This window comes from Castor canadensis, chromosome 12, assembly GCF_047511655.1.
Source record: "Castor canadensis chromosome 12, mCasCan1.hap1v2, whole genome shotgun sequence".
NCBI classification, from domain to species: domain Eukaryota; kingdom Metazoa; phylum Chordata; class Mammalia; order Rodentia; family Castoridae; genus Castor; species Castor canadensis.
Window position 1 is genome coordinate 63,024,310 of NC_133397.1, and position 13,802 is coordinate 63,038,111.

The 13,802-nt window shown below is 39.7% G+C and overlaps 1 protein-coding gene across 5 annotated transcripts in view; it reads right to left on the reverse strand.

Annotated features, from left to right (window-relative positions):
• Nucleotides 1-9,833, reverse strand: part of Exoc6b (exocyst complex component 6B) — a 556,197-nt gene extending 546,364 nt beyond the window's left edge. For 2 of the 5 annotated variants that reach the window (XM_074049962.1, XM_074049964.1), the window contains exon 1: nt 9,594-9,831. In XM_074049962.1, the coding sequence (XP_073906063.1) occupies nt 9,594-9,706 (113 nt within the window). In that variant the 5' untranslated portion in view covers nt 9,707-9,831. Of the gene's footprint in view, nt 1-9,593 lie in introns of all 5 variants that reach the window. The other 3 variants (XM_074049965.1, XM_074049961.1, XM_020179532.2) reach the window with 3 other exon arrangements.
• Nucleotides 9,834-13,802: the final 3,969 nt, after the last annotated feature.

Genomic DNA, 13,802 nt, shown 5'->3' on the forward strand with positions numbered 1-13,802 from the left:
AACTCTTGCAATTCAATATGGAATTACCACATGTCCACTTCCATTTAATTTCTCTCTGTGGTACTAATTTTTCTGTGATTTGTACCTAGTCAATCAATAAAACGCCAGAAAAACCTTCCATTAGAAGAGATTCAAGGAAAATATTTGTTTATTTACTCAACTAATATATAATCAGACACAGAGCCCATGTCTGATAGAGGCAAATCAGCGGGTTCTTTAGCTACTCTTGGCAGCTCCTGAGAAAAAAAATTTATCATTTTTCAAATTTGCTTAACAACTCAATGAAGACATTTTTTAAATGAATTCCCTTTATCAAACCACAAAATTATTCTATTTCATATGGTAATGAAACACTTAGTACTACCCATCCCTTTTTCCCAAATGAACAATTTCAACCTTCTGCTAAATGCTGCGCCTTATACAATGTACACTTGGACTATAACATTGTAGTATTACACTTATACTTAAATCTATAAACTCACAAAACACTAAAAAATGGCAGACTTTAGGGACCAATTATCTTATATTACACTTTTTTTTAATCTGTATAGAAACTGTGATGGTTTATTCTCATATCACATCAACCATGGTATCTTGTCTTTATGCTTCTTTATATCACATCAAAAGTTTAACTGCAAAACTGGAGCTTTGTTCTTGTCCAGTAAATCTATGTCACAGGATTTAGAAATATGTAACTTTTAAACATTTCAAATTATAAGGAATACTTGAAATTTACTGCTGTAGTCTCAACTGTGCTTATCATAAAAGTGGCCAAAACTGGAACACATTTTTTTAAAAAGCCTCAAAGTCATTCATACTCGCTAGTTTTCTCTTTGCAACAAAAGGAAAGAATTCAAAAATATTACTACCTAAGCACCTGTTTCAAATTAAACCTCATCATTCCATTTGCAAAACAGCTTCTTTATAATTAACGAAACTGCAACAGAAGACCCAGGTCAGTTGCTTTTTTTTTTTTTTTTTTTTTCCTTCCTAGAGAATTCAGCAGGACAACTGCATCCTAAGGGCTTTTCTGTGTTGAATCTGAGAGGTGAACAAAAGAAAAGCAGTCTTTTCAAACCATTTAGGTAATGTATAGAAAGATACCCATATTTCAATAGGGAAAGTGACTGGATAAAAGAAGCAGGACTACCCGCTCGAGAAGACAGCAGAGAAATTCTTGCCAGGTCCTGAGTTCAGAATGTTGTTTTGAGATGAAATTAAAAGCACCTGTTGTCAGGAAACTGTTCTTCCTGTGTGATAAAGTTCCTCGCGCAGTCCAGCAGAGGCACTCGGCCGCCGGCAGCGGCGATCCAGCCCACAGGCCAGCTGGCCGCCCGGCGCCTCACTCCGCCATCTTCGCTCCTTCTCCTATATTGTACTTTTGAGTGAAGAGAAAGGACTACAATTACATGTAATTCCAAAAAAAATATGTATCTGATACACTGAGGCTTTCCAGATTTTTAGGACTTTTGTTTTTCCTAAGTTAATGAAATGGTTAAAGACAGTTGATCAAGTCAATTAACTCCCAAATAATTAACAGTTGGTGATACAATTTTTTATTATTTTATTCATTCAACAAATATTTACTGAGTAACTATATGCCGGGCGCTCTTTTATTAAAGTTTCCAAAACACAGCAGCAAATAAAAGATAGAAAATCCATTCCCTCCTGGAATATATATTCTAGTGGGGGAAATGAACAAAAAAAAAAAAACCAGATATGCCAATCGATAATAAGTGCTGTAAAGAAAAACAAAGTTCCTCCCCACAGGTTCCCCATCTCAAGAAATGGCCACCATTCATCTTGATTACTTAGGTCCAAGTCTTGGAAATATCCTTGATTCCTCTCTTTCTTTAACACCCAGAACTACTCATCATTTTGGTTCTACCTTCAAAACATTTTAAATCCAAGTACTACTCATCACCTCCTCTCTAACACCTTATTACATGGCACAGTCATCGCTTTCCTCTTATTACATCTACTTTATTTCCTCTTACTCTGTCTTGACAAAGCAGCCCGAATGTTCCTTGCTTGACCTAAGTGATAGCATGTCAACTGCCCATAACATTTAGATTAAAATCAAAATCTCTTCCTTAGTATACGTGGCCTAGACCCTAACTATTCTTCAACCATCACCATTCTTCCCCTGAGGACTTTGGCACTTACTCTGCTCTTTGTATGGAAGATACTTCTCCCCAAAAAAACCAATACAGCCTGCTGTTTCTCGCTACTCAAACCTTTGGCAGAATGGCCTTTCCTAACCACCTAATCTGAAAGCAACATCCCTCTCATTGTATAACAGTAATCACTAAACAGCATTACCTTACATGTATGTTTGTTCATTTCTGAAAATGCCAAACTAAAGGCTGAGGCTGTGGCTCAAGTGGTAAAGCACCTGCCTAGCAAGCACAAGGCCCTGAGTTCAAACCCCAGCACCACAAAAAAAGAAAAATTGAAAATGCCATACTAAAATAACTCCATAAGGATAACCATGTGTTTATTTTGTTCTCTCCTTTACCCCAGTGCCTGGAAGAAGAGCACATAGATGTTGCTCAATAAATACCTGATATATGAATGAATTAGTCCATGAATAAAGCCACTAAAGTGACATAGCTATATAACAGAACGATGTATAAAACTGTACATAGCACGCTAAGTGAAAAAGCAAGACACACATAATATTCATCTAATACTTAATGTAACAAAATACATATGGAAAAAAGGAAATATACAAATATAAGAATTGTCATATGCCAATTGCCCTGATCTGCTTATTGTACACTATCCACATGTGTTGAAACGTCACACTATTCCTAATAAATATGTACAATTACTATGTGGGAACTAAAAATAAAAATGAAATTACACAGTGAGAAAAGAAAAGAGTTGTGACAAGCTCTTTTGGTTTTGGTTTTGTTTGGTGCTGTAGATTAAACCCAGGATTTCATGCATGCATGCTAAGCACATCTCTACCACAGAGCTCCCAGCCATGGTCTAAATTTTTTATATTATCTGTCTTTTCTACCTTTTTAAAAATAATTGGGCTGGCGTAGTGGTTCAAAGGATAGAGCACCTGCTTGACAAGCATGAGACCCTGAGTTCAAACTCCAATAACACAAAAATAAATTTTATATATTTATAAGAAAATGCAAAAAAAATGTATGTTACATTTAAAAAATAAGCAACAACAAAGGAAGATAATCAACAATGCCAAGAATACAATGTATAAGAATCACCTGAAAGGCCTTATAAATTTGTTTCCTATCTCCTTTCCCATCACCACTCCATCCCACAATAAGCATTCTTATGGTTATTGATGAGTATTATAGCCTTTAGATATGGAGAAGCAGAAAACAAATAGATTAAAAATCACTAAACTAACAAAACTCCAAAAGCAAAAATAACCTAAGTCCACATAACAAACCCAAGAGTAAAAGGTAGAAGATGACTCACATTATACGGGTGACTAGTACCGTAATGGATGTTTTATCTTTTTTTTTTTTTTTTTTCCGGTACTGGGGTTTGAACTTGGGGCCTACACCTTGAGCCACTCCACCAGCCATATTTTTGTATCAGGTTTTTTTGAGATAGGGTCTTCTGAACTATTTACTCAGGCTGGCTTCAAATCTCAGTCCTCCTGATCTCTGCCTCCTAAGTAGCTAGGATTACAGGTGTGAGCCACAGGCATAACATAAATATTTTAACACTGAAAAAAATCAAATACATAAGATTCTACCATTAATATACCTTATGTTACTCTTCAGAGTGTGCAGTATGATACAAAATAATTCCTTAAGATAAGAATCAGATCCCAAAGTTCTTTACCAGGATCAACCACAGCAATCATATCATTCCTCCAATACAAGAACCTCAGAAACTGGAGGAAGCAACTCACCTACAAAGAGAAAACCTTCAGCCAAAACGTTAAATTCTACCCTAAGTGAGAACACTAAACAAGGGAGTCAGGCTGAATAGCAGAGTCAAGTAAACTCAATGACAGGGTCTTATATGTTACATTTCTGCCACCAATAAGAAATATTGATTCATGGTAGGAAGACAGAAATAAATCAAGCAGAAATACTCTGATTTAAAAAGATGGCATTTAGCTAATGGTGCCGGAACAACTGGATATCCATATGCCAAAGAAGGAAACTAGAAGTGAAGGTGGGGGTGTAGCTCAGTACTTGAGCACTTGCCTAGCATGCATGAGGCCCTGGTTTAGATCCCTGGCACCACAACAACTAACAATAATTAGAAAACACACAAATAAAAAAAAACACAATGAGATTCAACTTCATACCCACTTGAATGGCTAAAATAAAAAAGATAATAACAAATGTTGACAAGGATATGGAGAAACTAGAACCCTCATAAACATTTCTATAGGAATGTAAAGTGGTACAAACTCTTTGGAAAAAAAGTCAGGCAGTTCCTTAATATGTCAAACACAGAATTACCTACCATGTGACCTAGAAATTCCATTCAAGTATACACCCAATAAAAATTAAACCATATATTCACATAAAACAAGTAGACATAAAAGGTCATGCCAGCATTATTCATAGCAGCCCCAAAATGGAAATACTCGACTTACCCATCAACTGATGAGCAAAGAAAATGTGGTACATGTATATCCACAGAAGAGACTATTATTCAGCAAAAAGAATACTAAAATAATAAAAAGAATGCACTGATACATGCTACTAAATGGATGATCCTTGAAAACATACAACCTACCAGAAAAAAATGTATGATTCCATTTATACAAGATGTTCAGATGTCTAGAACAGGCAACTCCATAAAGAAAGAAAATCCTAACAGCCTGATTAGGTGGGAGGTAAAACAGAATGAAGAATGACTTTCAAAGGGTTTGGGTTTCTTTTGAGGATGATGAAAGTGTCTTAAAATTAGATTGTAGTGAGTGTTAGACAACTCTCTGAATATACTAAAAAGTCATTTAATTATACATGCTAAATGGGTAGACTGTATGATAGATGAATTATGTATCTCAATAAAGCTATTTTAATGGCAATGTACTTCACTATTAAATTTAATCCTAGCTACTCAGGAGGCAGCAACCAGGAGGATTGCAGTTGGAAGCAAGCCCAGGCAAACAGTTTGAGAGAACCTATCTCGAAAAAACCAATCACAAAAAAGGACTAGTAGATTGGCTCAAGGTGTAGGCCCTGAGTTCAAGCCCCAGTATCACAAAAAAATAAAATAAGTTTAAAAACTAAGTCTTAAATACCAATCAGACCAAATGCTAACTGAAATTACCCAGAAACCAAAATGAGCAAATGACTTCTACAAGTAAATAATATAAAACAAGAGTGGAGATACAGAGCTGGGATTTGAAAAATGAAAACATGAGCCAGGTGTAGTGGTGCACACCTGTAATACCACCACTCAGGAAATGAAGGCAGGGGGATCTCAAGCTCCTTAGCTACACAGTGAGTTCCAGACCAGCGTGAGTTACATAGTGAGACCCTGTCTCTCAAATTAAGAAAAACAGAAAGAAAGAGAGAGGGATAGAAAAGAGAAAGTATGAAGTTATTATTCATGAGTGATTTACAATCAAAATTGTAGTATTTGGACTACAAAACAGGAATCAATTCTACTTTAAAAACAGAACAGTGCTGGTGGAGTGGCTCAAGTGATAGATAGCCTGCCTAGCAAGCATGTGGCCCTGAGTTCAAACTCCAATACCAAGAAAAAAACACAGTACAGATCCTAAAATCTTACAGGCCTCTTTCCAAAATTAGGATTTGCTGAGCTGAGCAAGAGGCACAACTGGTAAGAACATTTGCCCAGCATGTTTGAAGCCCTGGGGTTCAATCCCCAGTACTAAAAGAGAAAAAAAAAAAAAAAATGGAAGAAAATTAGTACTTGCAGCTAACAAAATAATTTTTCAGATGAAAATAGAAGAGATGGCTGTTTTTCCAAAAGAATTTGCTAAGTAACAGCCTCCATATGTATGGATATGCTTAGGCCTTTCAGAACTACAACGAAAAAGAGAAGCATTCCTTTATGATATATAGGGATAGACCAACACTGCATGTGTGGTCCAAGAAAAAAATGAGAATAGCTATTTAATGAAAAGTCAAGCTACAGTGACTCCTCAAATGAAAAGATCTAAGACTGAAAGAATAATTTGGTATCACAGGAAGGAAGAAAGCAAGTAATGATACATAAATAATAGTTGACAAAGGAAATAGGTTAGGCAATGTAGCCAAATGGATTTTTTCAAAGAGTTGGACTTTTAGGGATGGATATGCTAATCTGCTCTCTGCTATCAACTTGTGTTATTCTCTGTTCTTTAGTTTCTTGATTAGAAAGTCTATCTCAGAACAGCTAAGAATCTGTTAACCCTAAAAATTCTATCTTGAGCGAGGCATCATTAGCTCACACCTGTAACCCTAGCTACTTGGAAAGATGAGATCAGGATCACGGTTTGAAGCCAGCCCAGGCAAATAGTTCTTGAGACCCTATTTTGAAAATATTCAACACACACACACACACACACACACAAAGGGCTGGCAGAGTAGCTCAAGTGGTAGAGCACCTGCCCAGCAAGCATAAGGCCCTAAGTTCAAACCCTAGTACCACCACAAAAAAAAAAAAAAAAAAAAAATCCTACCAGGAAAAATAGAAGAAACAGGAAAGTCATATTATAAGGAGAGGTAAAGGAGTTTGTGATTTACAGTTGAGGGTGATAGTGGAAGAAGGCCTACTGCCTTAATCAAACCTATTTAATGACTATGATGGAAAAACAGGAGATAATAATAATGGAGGTTCATGCAGGGTAAAGCTTGGGCTCTGAAGCATCAAGCCTGTGCATGCAGCTGCCTCTGAATGGGAGAAGGAAAAAAAGTGAGATCATCCTCCATGACTATTAGCAGGGTTGAGCTAGACTAAATACACACAATGCGTACTTCTTGTGTTATAGGATATGCAAGGGATTAAACTTTGAGAGTAAGATTTAGGATTATCTCACAAAGAAAAGAAAAAGCCAGATATTAAAGTCCTCTAATAATGATACAGAGAGTCAAGAAAAACAACTAAAACTGGAAGGGTCATGCAGTGATGCTCCAACTTTTTTTTTACAGGGTCCCCTTAGGGCAAAAGACCCTAAAAATCCCACGTTCCAGTCATATTGATGAAGAAAACTTTAAGGTAATATTAGAAAATTTTACTCAAGATACTAGAAAATTAAAGTCCAAAATTCAGTTGGCATAAATAAATATTACTATTTGGTTGAGGGTGAACATAATAATAATAATAATAATAAACCACAGTAAACTAAATTGATAGCACTAAAGTCATTTATCATATAAAACAAAAACAATAGTAACTCAAGACAACATTGATGGTACTTCTGATACGGAATCCTTTCCAAAAACTCTGATAATCCCAACTGCTCCAGTGGGAGCTCTGCTAAATTGCCAGTACAGCTCAGCAGCCAATTTTCTTAATAGAACACAGCATCCTCAGTAACTCTAATAACATTTTATTTTATGAAAACCAAATTATTAATAGCCACTAATAATGCACTTAGAATACTAGTAAGTAACTCTAAGTTTTTATAAAAGTAAAGACTATAAAATGAGAATCATTGGCCATTAACAACTTAAGAAAACAGGAAGAGAGAGGACCATGATGGTTATGTTCTAACGCAATAGAGAGCAGGAAGCAACTGTGTGGAAGAACTGGCCTAAAAAGGGAGCCCAAAGGTGATACTGGGGTTTGAACTCAGGACCTTGCACTTGCTAGGCAAGCCCTTTACCACTTAAGTCATAGTCCCAGCCCAGAGCCAAAAGGCACTTTAAAAGGACATGGGGCCCAGCACTAGTGGCTCAAACCTATAATGACACCTACTCAAGAGGCAGAGATTAGGAGGATGATGGTTCCAAGTCAATCCAGGCAAATAGTTTGAGACACCTTATCTCAAAAATACCCAACACAAAAAAGGGCTGACTCAAGTGGTAGAGTGCCTGCCTAGCAAGCGTGCAGCCCTGAATTCTAACTTCAGAACCACCAAAAAAAAAAAAAAAGAAAAGAAAGGACAGAGCCTGGGGATGTAGCTCAGTGGTAAAACACTTGCCTAACACTTGACAGGCCTTGGGTTCAGCCCCAGCTCCACAGAAAAAGAAAGGTGGGTGGGAGGCAAAGGACAAAAGGCAAATTCCTAAGGACAGTTATTCCCAGGGATGGCACTGAGAAAACTGTGCGAACAATGTGCTGTGCTAACAATGTGCCTGAAAGAAGGAAGACGCTGCAGGTGGAGATGCTGAGTAAAGTCTCCAGCCTGCTCTTCCCTAAGTCACTCTTTCCTGAGGCAGCTCTCCCTGTGAAAAGTTCGCGGCGAGGAGTAACACTTTTTTTGAAGGTTAGCTCAGTGGCCCAAGATTGTACTAGGAGGGTTAAGTAATTATCTACGTTTTGGCTGCATGGGAGATCAGAATGTACCTCAGGAAAAGTGAGGATGGAATAATTCTAGGCACCAGGAAACTGAGGGGAAAGTAGCTCAAAACTGGGCTTGGTGACCAAGTATCAACAGGAAGTAGAGTAGCTGATAATCCCCAACTGAGATAGAACAACAGCAGCTGGAGACATTGCTGGTAGTGGAATGGCTGCCTTAGCATGCTGCAAGACATTGGGGTTGGAGCTCCAACAGAGAGACAGACAACTGGATTCAGGCTGCCTGAGTAGGAATCAAGACACTTAACTTTCTCTGTGACCACAGGTAAAGCCACTTAACCTCTCTGTGACTCATCTGAAAAACGACAGTGATAATAATACCTACCTAGTAGAATTGTTTTATGGTTTAAGTTATATTTGTAAATCACTTAACACAATGTCTTGATAACAAGTGCTACTTAAGTCTTGTTGACAAAGGTCGTAGTTTGACATCTCCAAATAAAATGGAAATGTACGTGCAAAGTAATGGTAAATGGGGGGCGGGATAAATTTTCCTCTGTGATGAGAATGTCTTGAAGCTGCATCTTGGGGAGAGGTCGTCCTCCTAACAGAGTTCAAGGAGCACCAGCGCTTAGGAGACAGGCACCGGCTGAAGGAAACTTCCTTCCAGGGCCTAGGATTTTCAGGGAGTCGGTTTCTGGGCAGTAGTCGTGATACGGAAGCAAGAGTTTAATTTGGAGCAACAGATCGTGGAGTGCAATTCTGCTCCGTCTGTCTGAACAGCAGGACGCACAGCTAGGGCAGAATGGGGTTTGAGTCGGAGAAAGAAGGGTGACGTCCCCAAGGGCAAGATCTGCCACCATCTGTCGGGCGATCCCTTGCTCCCCGACGCTGGGCTAGCCTCGTAGAGAGAGCAGAGCCTGCCCCGCCCCTAGCTGGCCGGGGAGTCCCCTAAGTAACCGGCTGTGAGGCGCGGTCGGTCGGTAAAGGACCCCACGTCGGGGCTGCGCAGGGAGTCCCGCCTCACCCAGATGCAGGTCACTAGTGGGTCTCTCCAGAGGGAGGAGCAGGCGCCGGTCGGGTGATGGCCAGCCATCACAGATCCAAAGGAGCCTGCCGGGGTCCCGCCCGTGCCCTCCTGGGCCCTCCTGCCCATGGCCCGGTACCCAGGATACCTGAGCGTGGGCCCGATGCAGGCCGTGTCGGTGCTCTCGATTTCTCGCAGGATCCGCTCGTGTTCTGCCGCCGTCTCCAGGCTCTCCGCCTCCGCCATCTTACCCCGCTCCATAGACTGGGGGCGCCCGGCAGCCTGTCCCTTCCTTCAGCTCCGCTCACCTTTCGCTCCCTCACGCTCCCTTCTCCCACCCCAGGCTCCACAGTCGCCCCAGCCTCCAGCAACCCGCAGGATGACCCCTCCCTCTGAATCGACACGCCCCCTTACGTCATCTCGTCCGCGGCGTTCCACGCAATGTTCGCTGGGACTTGTAGTTCTCTGTGCAATGCTGGGCTGGGTTCCGTTCATTTATTCACTGAATCCACGAAAACATGTTGAAAGTCCACTATAAGCGAGCAGCACTTAATGACACTGATCAAGTCAATCAATGACGCTAACCATATAAATCCTTCTTAGCACCTTTACCACGAAGTGCAAAAGGCTCCATATGCACGAAAAACGACTAACTAGATGTGCCTGCACTGTAGTGGAGGAGGGCGGCAAGCTGGAGAACCTCGAACTATGACATGAGGCAGAATGTGGCTAAAATCTGGTTCAGGGGATCGAATCCATGGATTGCTGCTGACTGGGAAGGAAAAGATGTGACTACAAATAAGAAATTAATTTCACTAACATGTAAAGAAGTAGTAATAAGAAATTAAGCTGAAAAGATACCTTGGAGAGTAGTTGCGAAGAGTCTTAAATACCAGGCAAATAGATTTGTACTTTATTCTGATGATTCCACTGATCCAAAAACTAGCTGCATCAGAAGCACCTGGAAGCTTTAAAAAAAAAAAAAACAGGCCAAAGGCCCTACATCTGGAGGTTCTGATCCAGTCGTCTGCATGTGGTAAACACCCCTGGAATGCAATTTAAAAATCAGTGCGTACTGTTTTACTAACACAATGAGTGGGAACTCATTGAAGATGTTTTAGAAGAGGAGAATGACATAATCAGATTCTCAGCCTTAGGAAATTTGATCAATGTTAAGTGCACAAGATGTACTGAGATAGAGAATCTGGAGACAGACACTATGGAAGAAGTTAAAGCCTGAACACAGAAAGCATCAATGAGAATGAAAAAAAAAATGGACAAATAGGAAAAGAATTCTAAAAGGGGAATTGTCAGGATTTACTGGATACAGGATGAGTAAATTGGGTTATTACTTCAAGGTTAGCAGCCAGAGCGAGTAGGAGAATAGTGTTGCATCAACCAAAAAAGACGTGAGAAGAATCAAACTGGATGTTGAGACCCATACTATGGATTATTATACAGTCATTAAAAAGAAAGTGAAAACTCTATACTCAGATATAAAATTGTCTCTAAATTGTAGTGTAGTGGTGAGTGGAAAAACCAAGTCATGAAACAATATATAGATTAAGTTCTCATTGTTTTTTAAGAATAAATATTCAGCCTGGGCAGGGTGGTACAGATCTGTAATCCCAGCATTTAGGAAGCTGAGGCAGGAGGAATAAGAGTTCAAGTCCAGTCTGGGTTATATAGTGAGAACCTGTCTCTCAATAAATAAATAGTAGATAGGTAGATAGATAGATAGATAGATATAGATATAGATATATAGATATATAGATATACTTACATAGACATAAAATATTACAGAGAGAGAATGTTTCTGAAAGGATATCCAAAAACTTATTAATAGTCATGGTAGTCAGGAGAAGAGTTGGAAGGAAAAGGCTTAAAGTAGAAAAAAGGCAATTTAGTTTGGCTTGTGCATGTATTGCTTTTTTGATCAAAATACTAATGGTTAACTAAAAATACATTTTAAAAATAAACAAACCAGTAGTGAGGAGAATGGTTACAAGCCCAGGTTTGCAGGAACAGAGCAAGTTGCTAAACCTGTCTGTTTCTAGGTAATCCCTGCCTGTCCTTATTTCCATTTCCATTACTCATGCTTAAACAATTTCAGACAAAGATAGGAGTGGAGGGAAAGTATTGAACCTTTCATATTTCTAAAGATCTCTTGAAATATATGCAGAGAAAGAGAGGGAAAGTAGTGAGGGACTGGTATAGGAAAGATCCAGTGAAGATGGACTGCCTACTCTTATATCAAGTCAGTGTGGAGCAGCCAGAAAAGCACTGGACTAAGAAAGCAGCACTGGGGTTTGAACTCAGGCCTCACACTTGCTAGGCAGGTGCTCTTATCACATGAGCCACTCTGCCAGTCCATTTTTGCAATGGGTTTTTTCGAGGTGTGGTCTTACTAATTATCTGCTGAGGACTGGCTTCCAACCATGATCCTCTAGATCTCTGCCTCCTGAGTAGCTAGGATAATAGGTTTGAGCCACTGGCACCAGATAAATCCCTTTGATTCAGTTCCAGCCTCAGTAGTTCACAGATGCCTGTATCAGAATATCCAGACATACTACGTTGAATCTTTGTGTGTGTGTGTATATATATATATATATATGCATATACATATGTATTTTTTTAAGAAAAACAATTAGGGGTGTGGTTCAGTGGTAAAGAACTTGCCTAGCATGCAAGAGGCCCTGAGTCTTATCCCTAGCACTGCAAAAATGGAAGCCAGGCAGGGTGGCACACACCTGTAGTCTCATCATTTGGTAGGCTGAGACAGGAAGATGGCAAGTGCGAGGCCAGTATGGGCTAAATAGCGAGACCTTGTCTAAAAAAAAAGAAAGAAAATTTTGCCCTTTGGCTCAGTTTTCTTCCTCATCCCATTCCCTGCTGTCATTCTCTCCCAACAATCTGACCTCAGGGATCTTACTGTCCTAAGTTGTCCACATAAGCAATGTGTTCATGGTGTCACCCTTTACTTTATTAGTCCATAAACAACTCAGCACTGCAAAAAAATATATTCCAGAAACATTGCTCCAGCCCCAAAACTATAAAACTGTGAAATTCCTCTCTCTGACTTTTGCAATTCATCTCTAACTCTGTCTAAATTTTATGGAATCTGCACTTTAATCCTGATCTTCATTCCTGGTTTCTATGTATATTAGCATTTTCCCCTTCTAGCCTGGATTTTCTTCTTTCCAACATTCCAATGCAAAGAGATTTGATTCCAAGGTTCTCCATTAATCATCAAGTGAATTTGGGTGAATTACAGGGCTTCCTTGAGCTGCAGTTTCTTAATATGTAAAAAGAGGTTTATAATCTATACCTCAGACAATTGTAAGAATCAGAAATAATTGGCTGGGGTTATATCTCAGTGGTAGACTGCACACTTAGCACACCAAGGCCGTGGGTTCAATACCCAAAACAAAAAGAAAAGAAGAAAGAATGTAAAGGGTTCCCACCAGTTTAGCAGAAAATTAGTTAGCTGCTACCTGCATGTATTCCCATGAGCCTCCAATTTGACCAAACCTTTTTTAATTCTGTAGCTTCTTTAACATCTTGATCTTTCACTATACCACATTACCATTCTCTCCTTTTTCTACTGTAGTTGGGGAGGGGGTGTTTAACCATGACAACTAGCACCATAACACATTTCTGCTGCACTATATCATTTGGGCCCTCAGGAATATCATTCATCCTTTGACTTGTATTCCTGCTCACAGCATCCATTTATAACCCTTTCTTCTTACTTAAGACCTTAGCTCTGCTTCTCCTCCTCTCCCTCCTTCTTCTTCTTCTTGGTGCAAATGTGGATTGAAGTTAGGGCCCTCACTGGGCAGGTGCTCTGTCACTTGAGCCATATCTCCAGCCCCTTTAACTAGTTATTTTTCCAATAGGATCTCAAATTTTTTCCTGGGCTGACAGGGACCACAATCTTCTTCCCATGTTAACTGAAAGAATAGGCATGCACCACAATCCCCAGTTTGTTGGCTGAGATGAGAGTCTTGCTAAATTTCTGCCCTGACTGCCCTGGAATTGCAGTCTTCCTGACCTCAGCCTCCCAAGGAGTTGGGAATATAGAAATGAGCCACTGCTCCCAGCCCCCATCCTTCTCACACCTTTGTGTCCCATTTCATCGATAGGACCACCACCCATCATTAAATTCTCATCTTCCCTTCCCTTTACCATCTTCACATGCAACTTCTTCTCATCTTCTGTGTAAGAGGAGATCCCAATCCTTCCCAAAAGCAAATTCCCTTCTGGGAGAAGCTCTTTTCCATCTCTCTGTGACAGTTTTTGCAATTGTCTCCCTTCCCTCTTACAGCTCCAGACTTCCCTTGTTTTATTGTTTGTT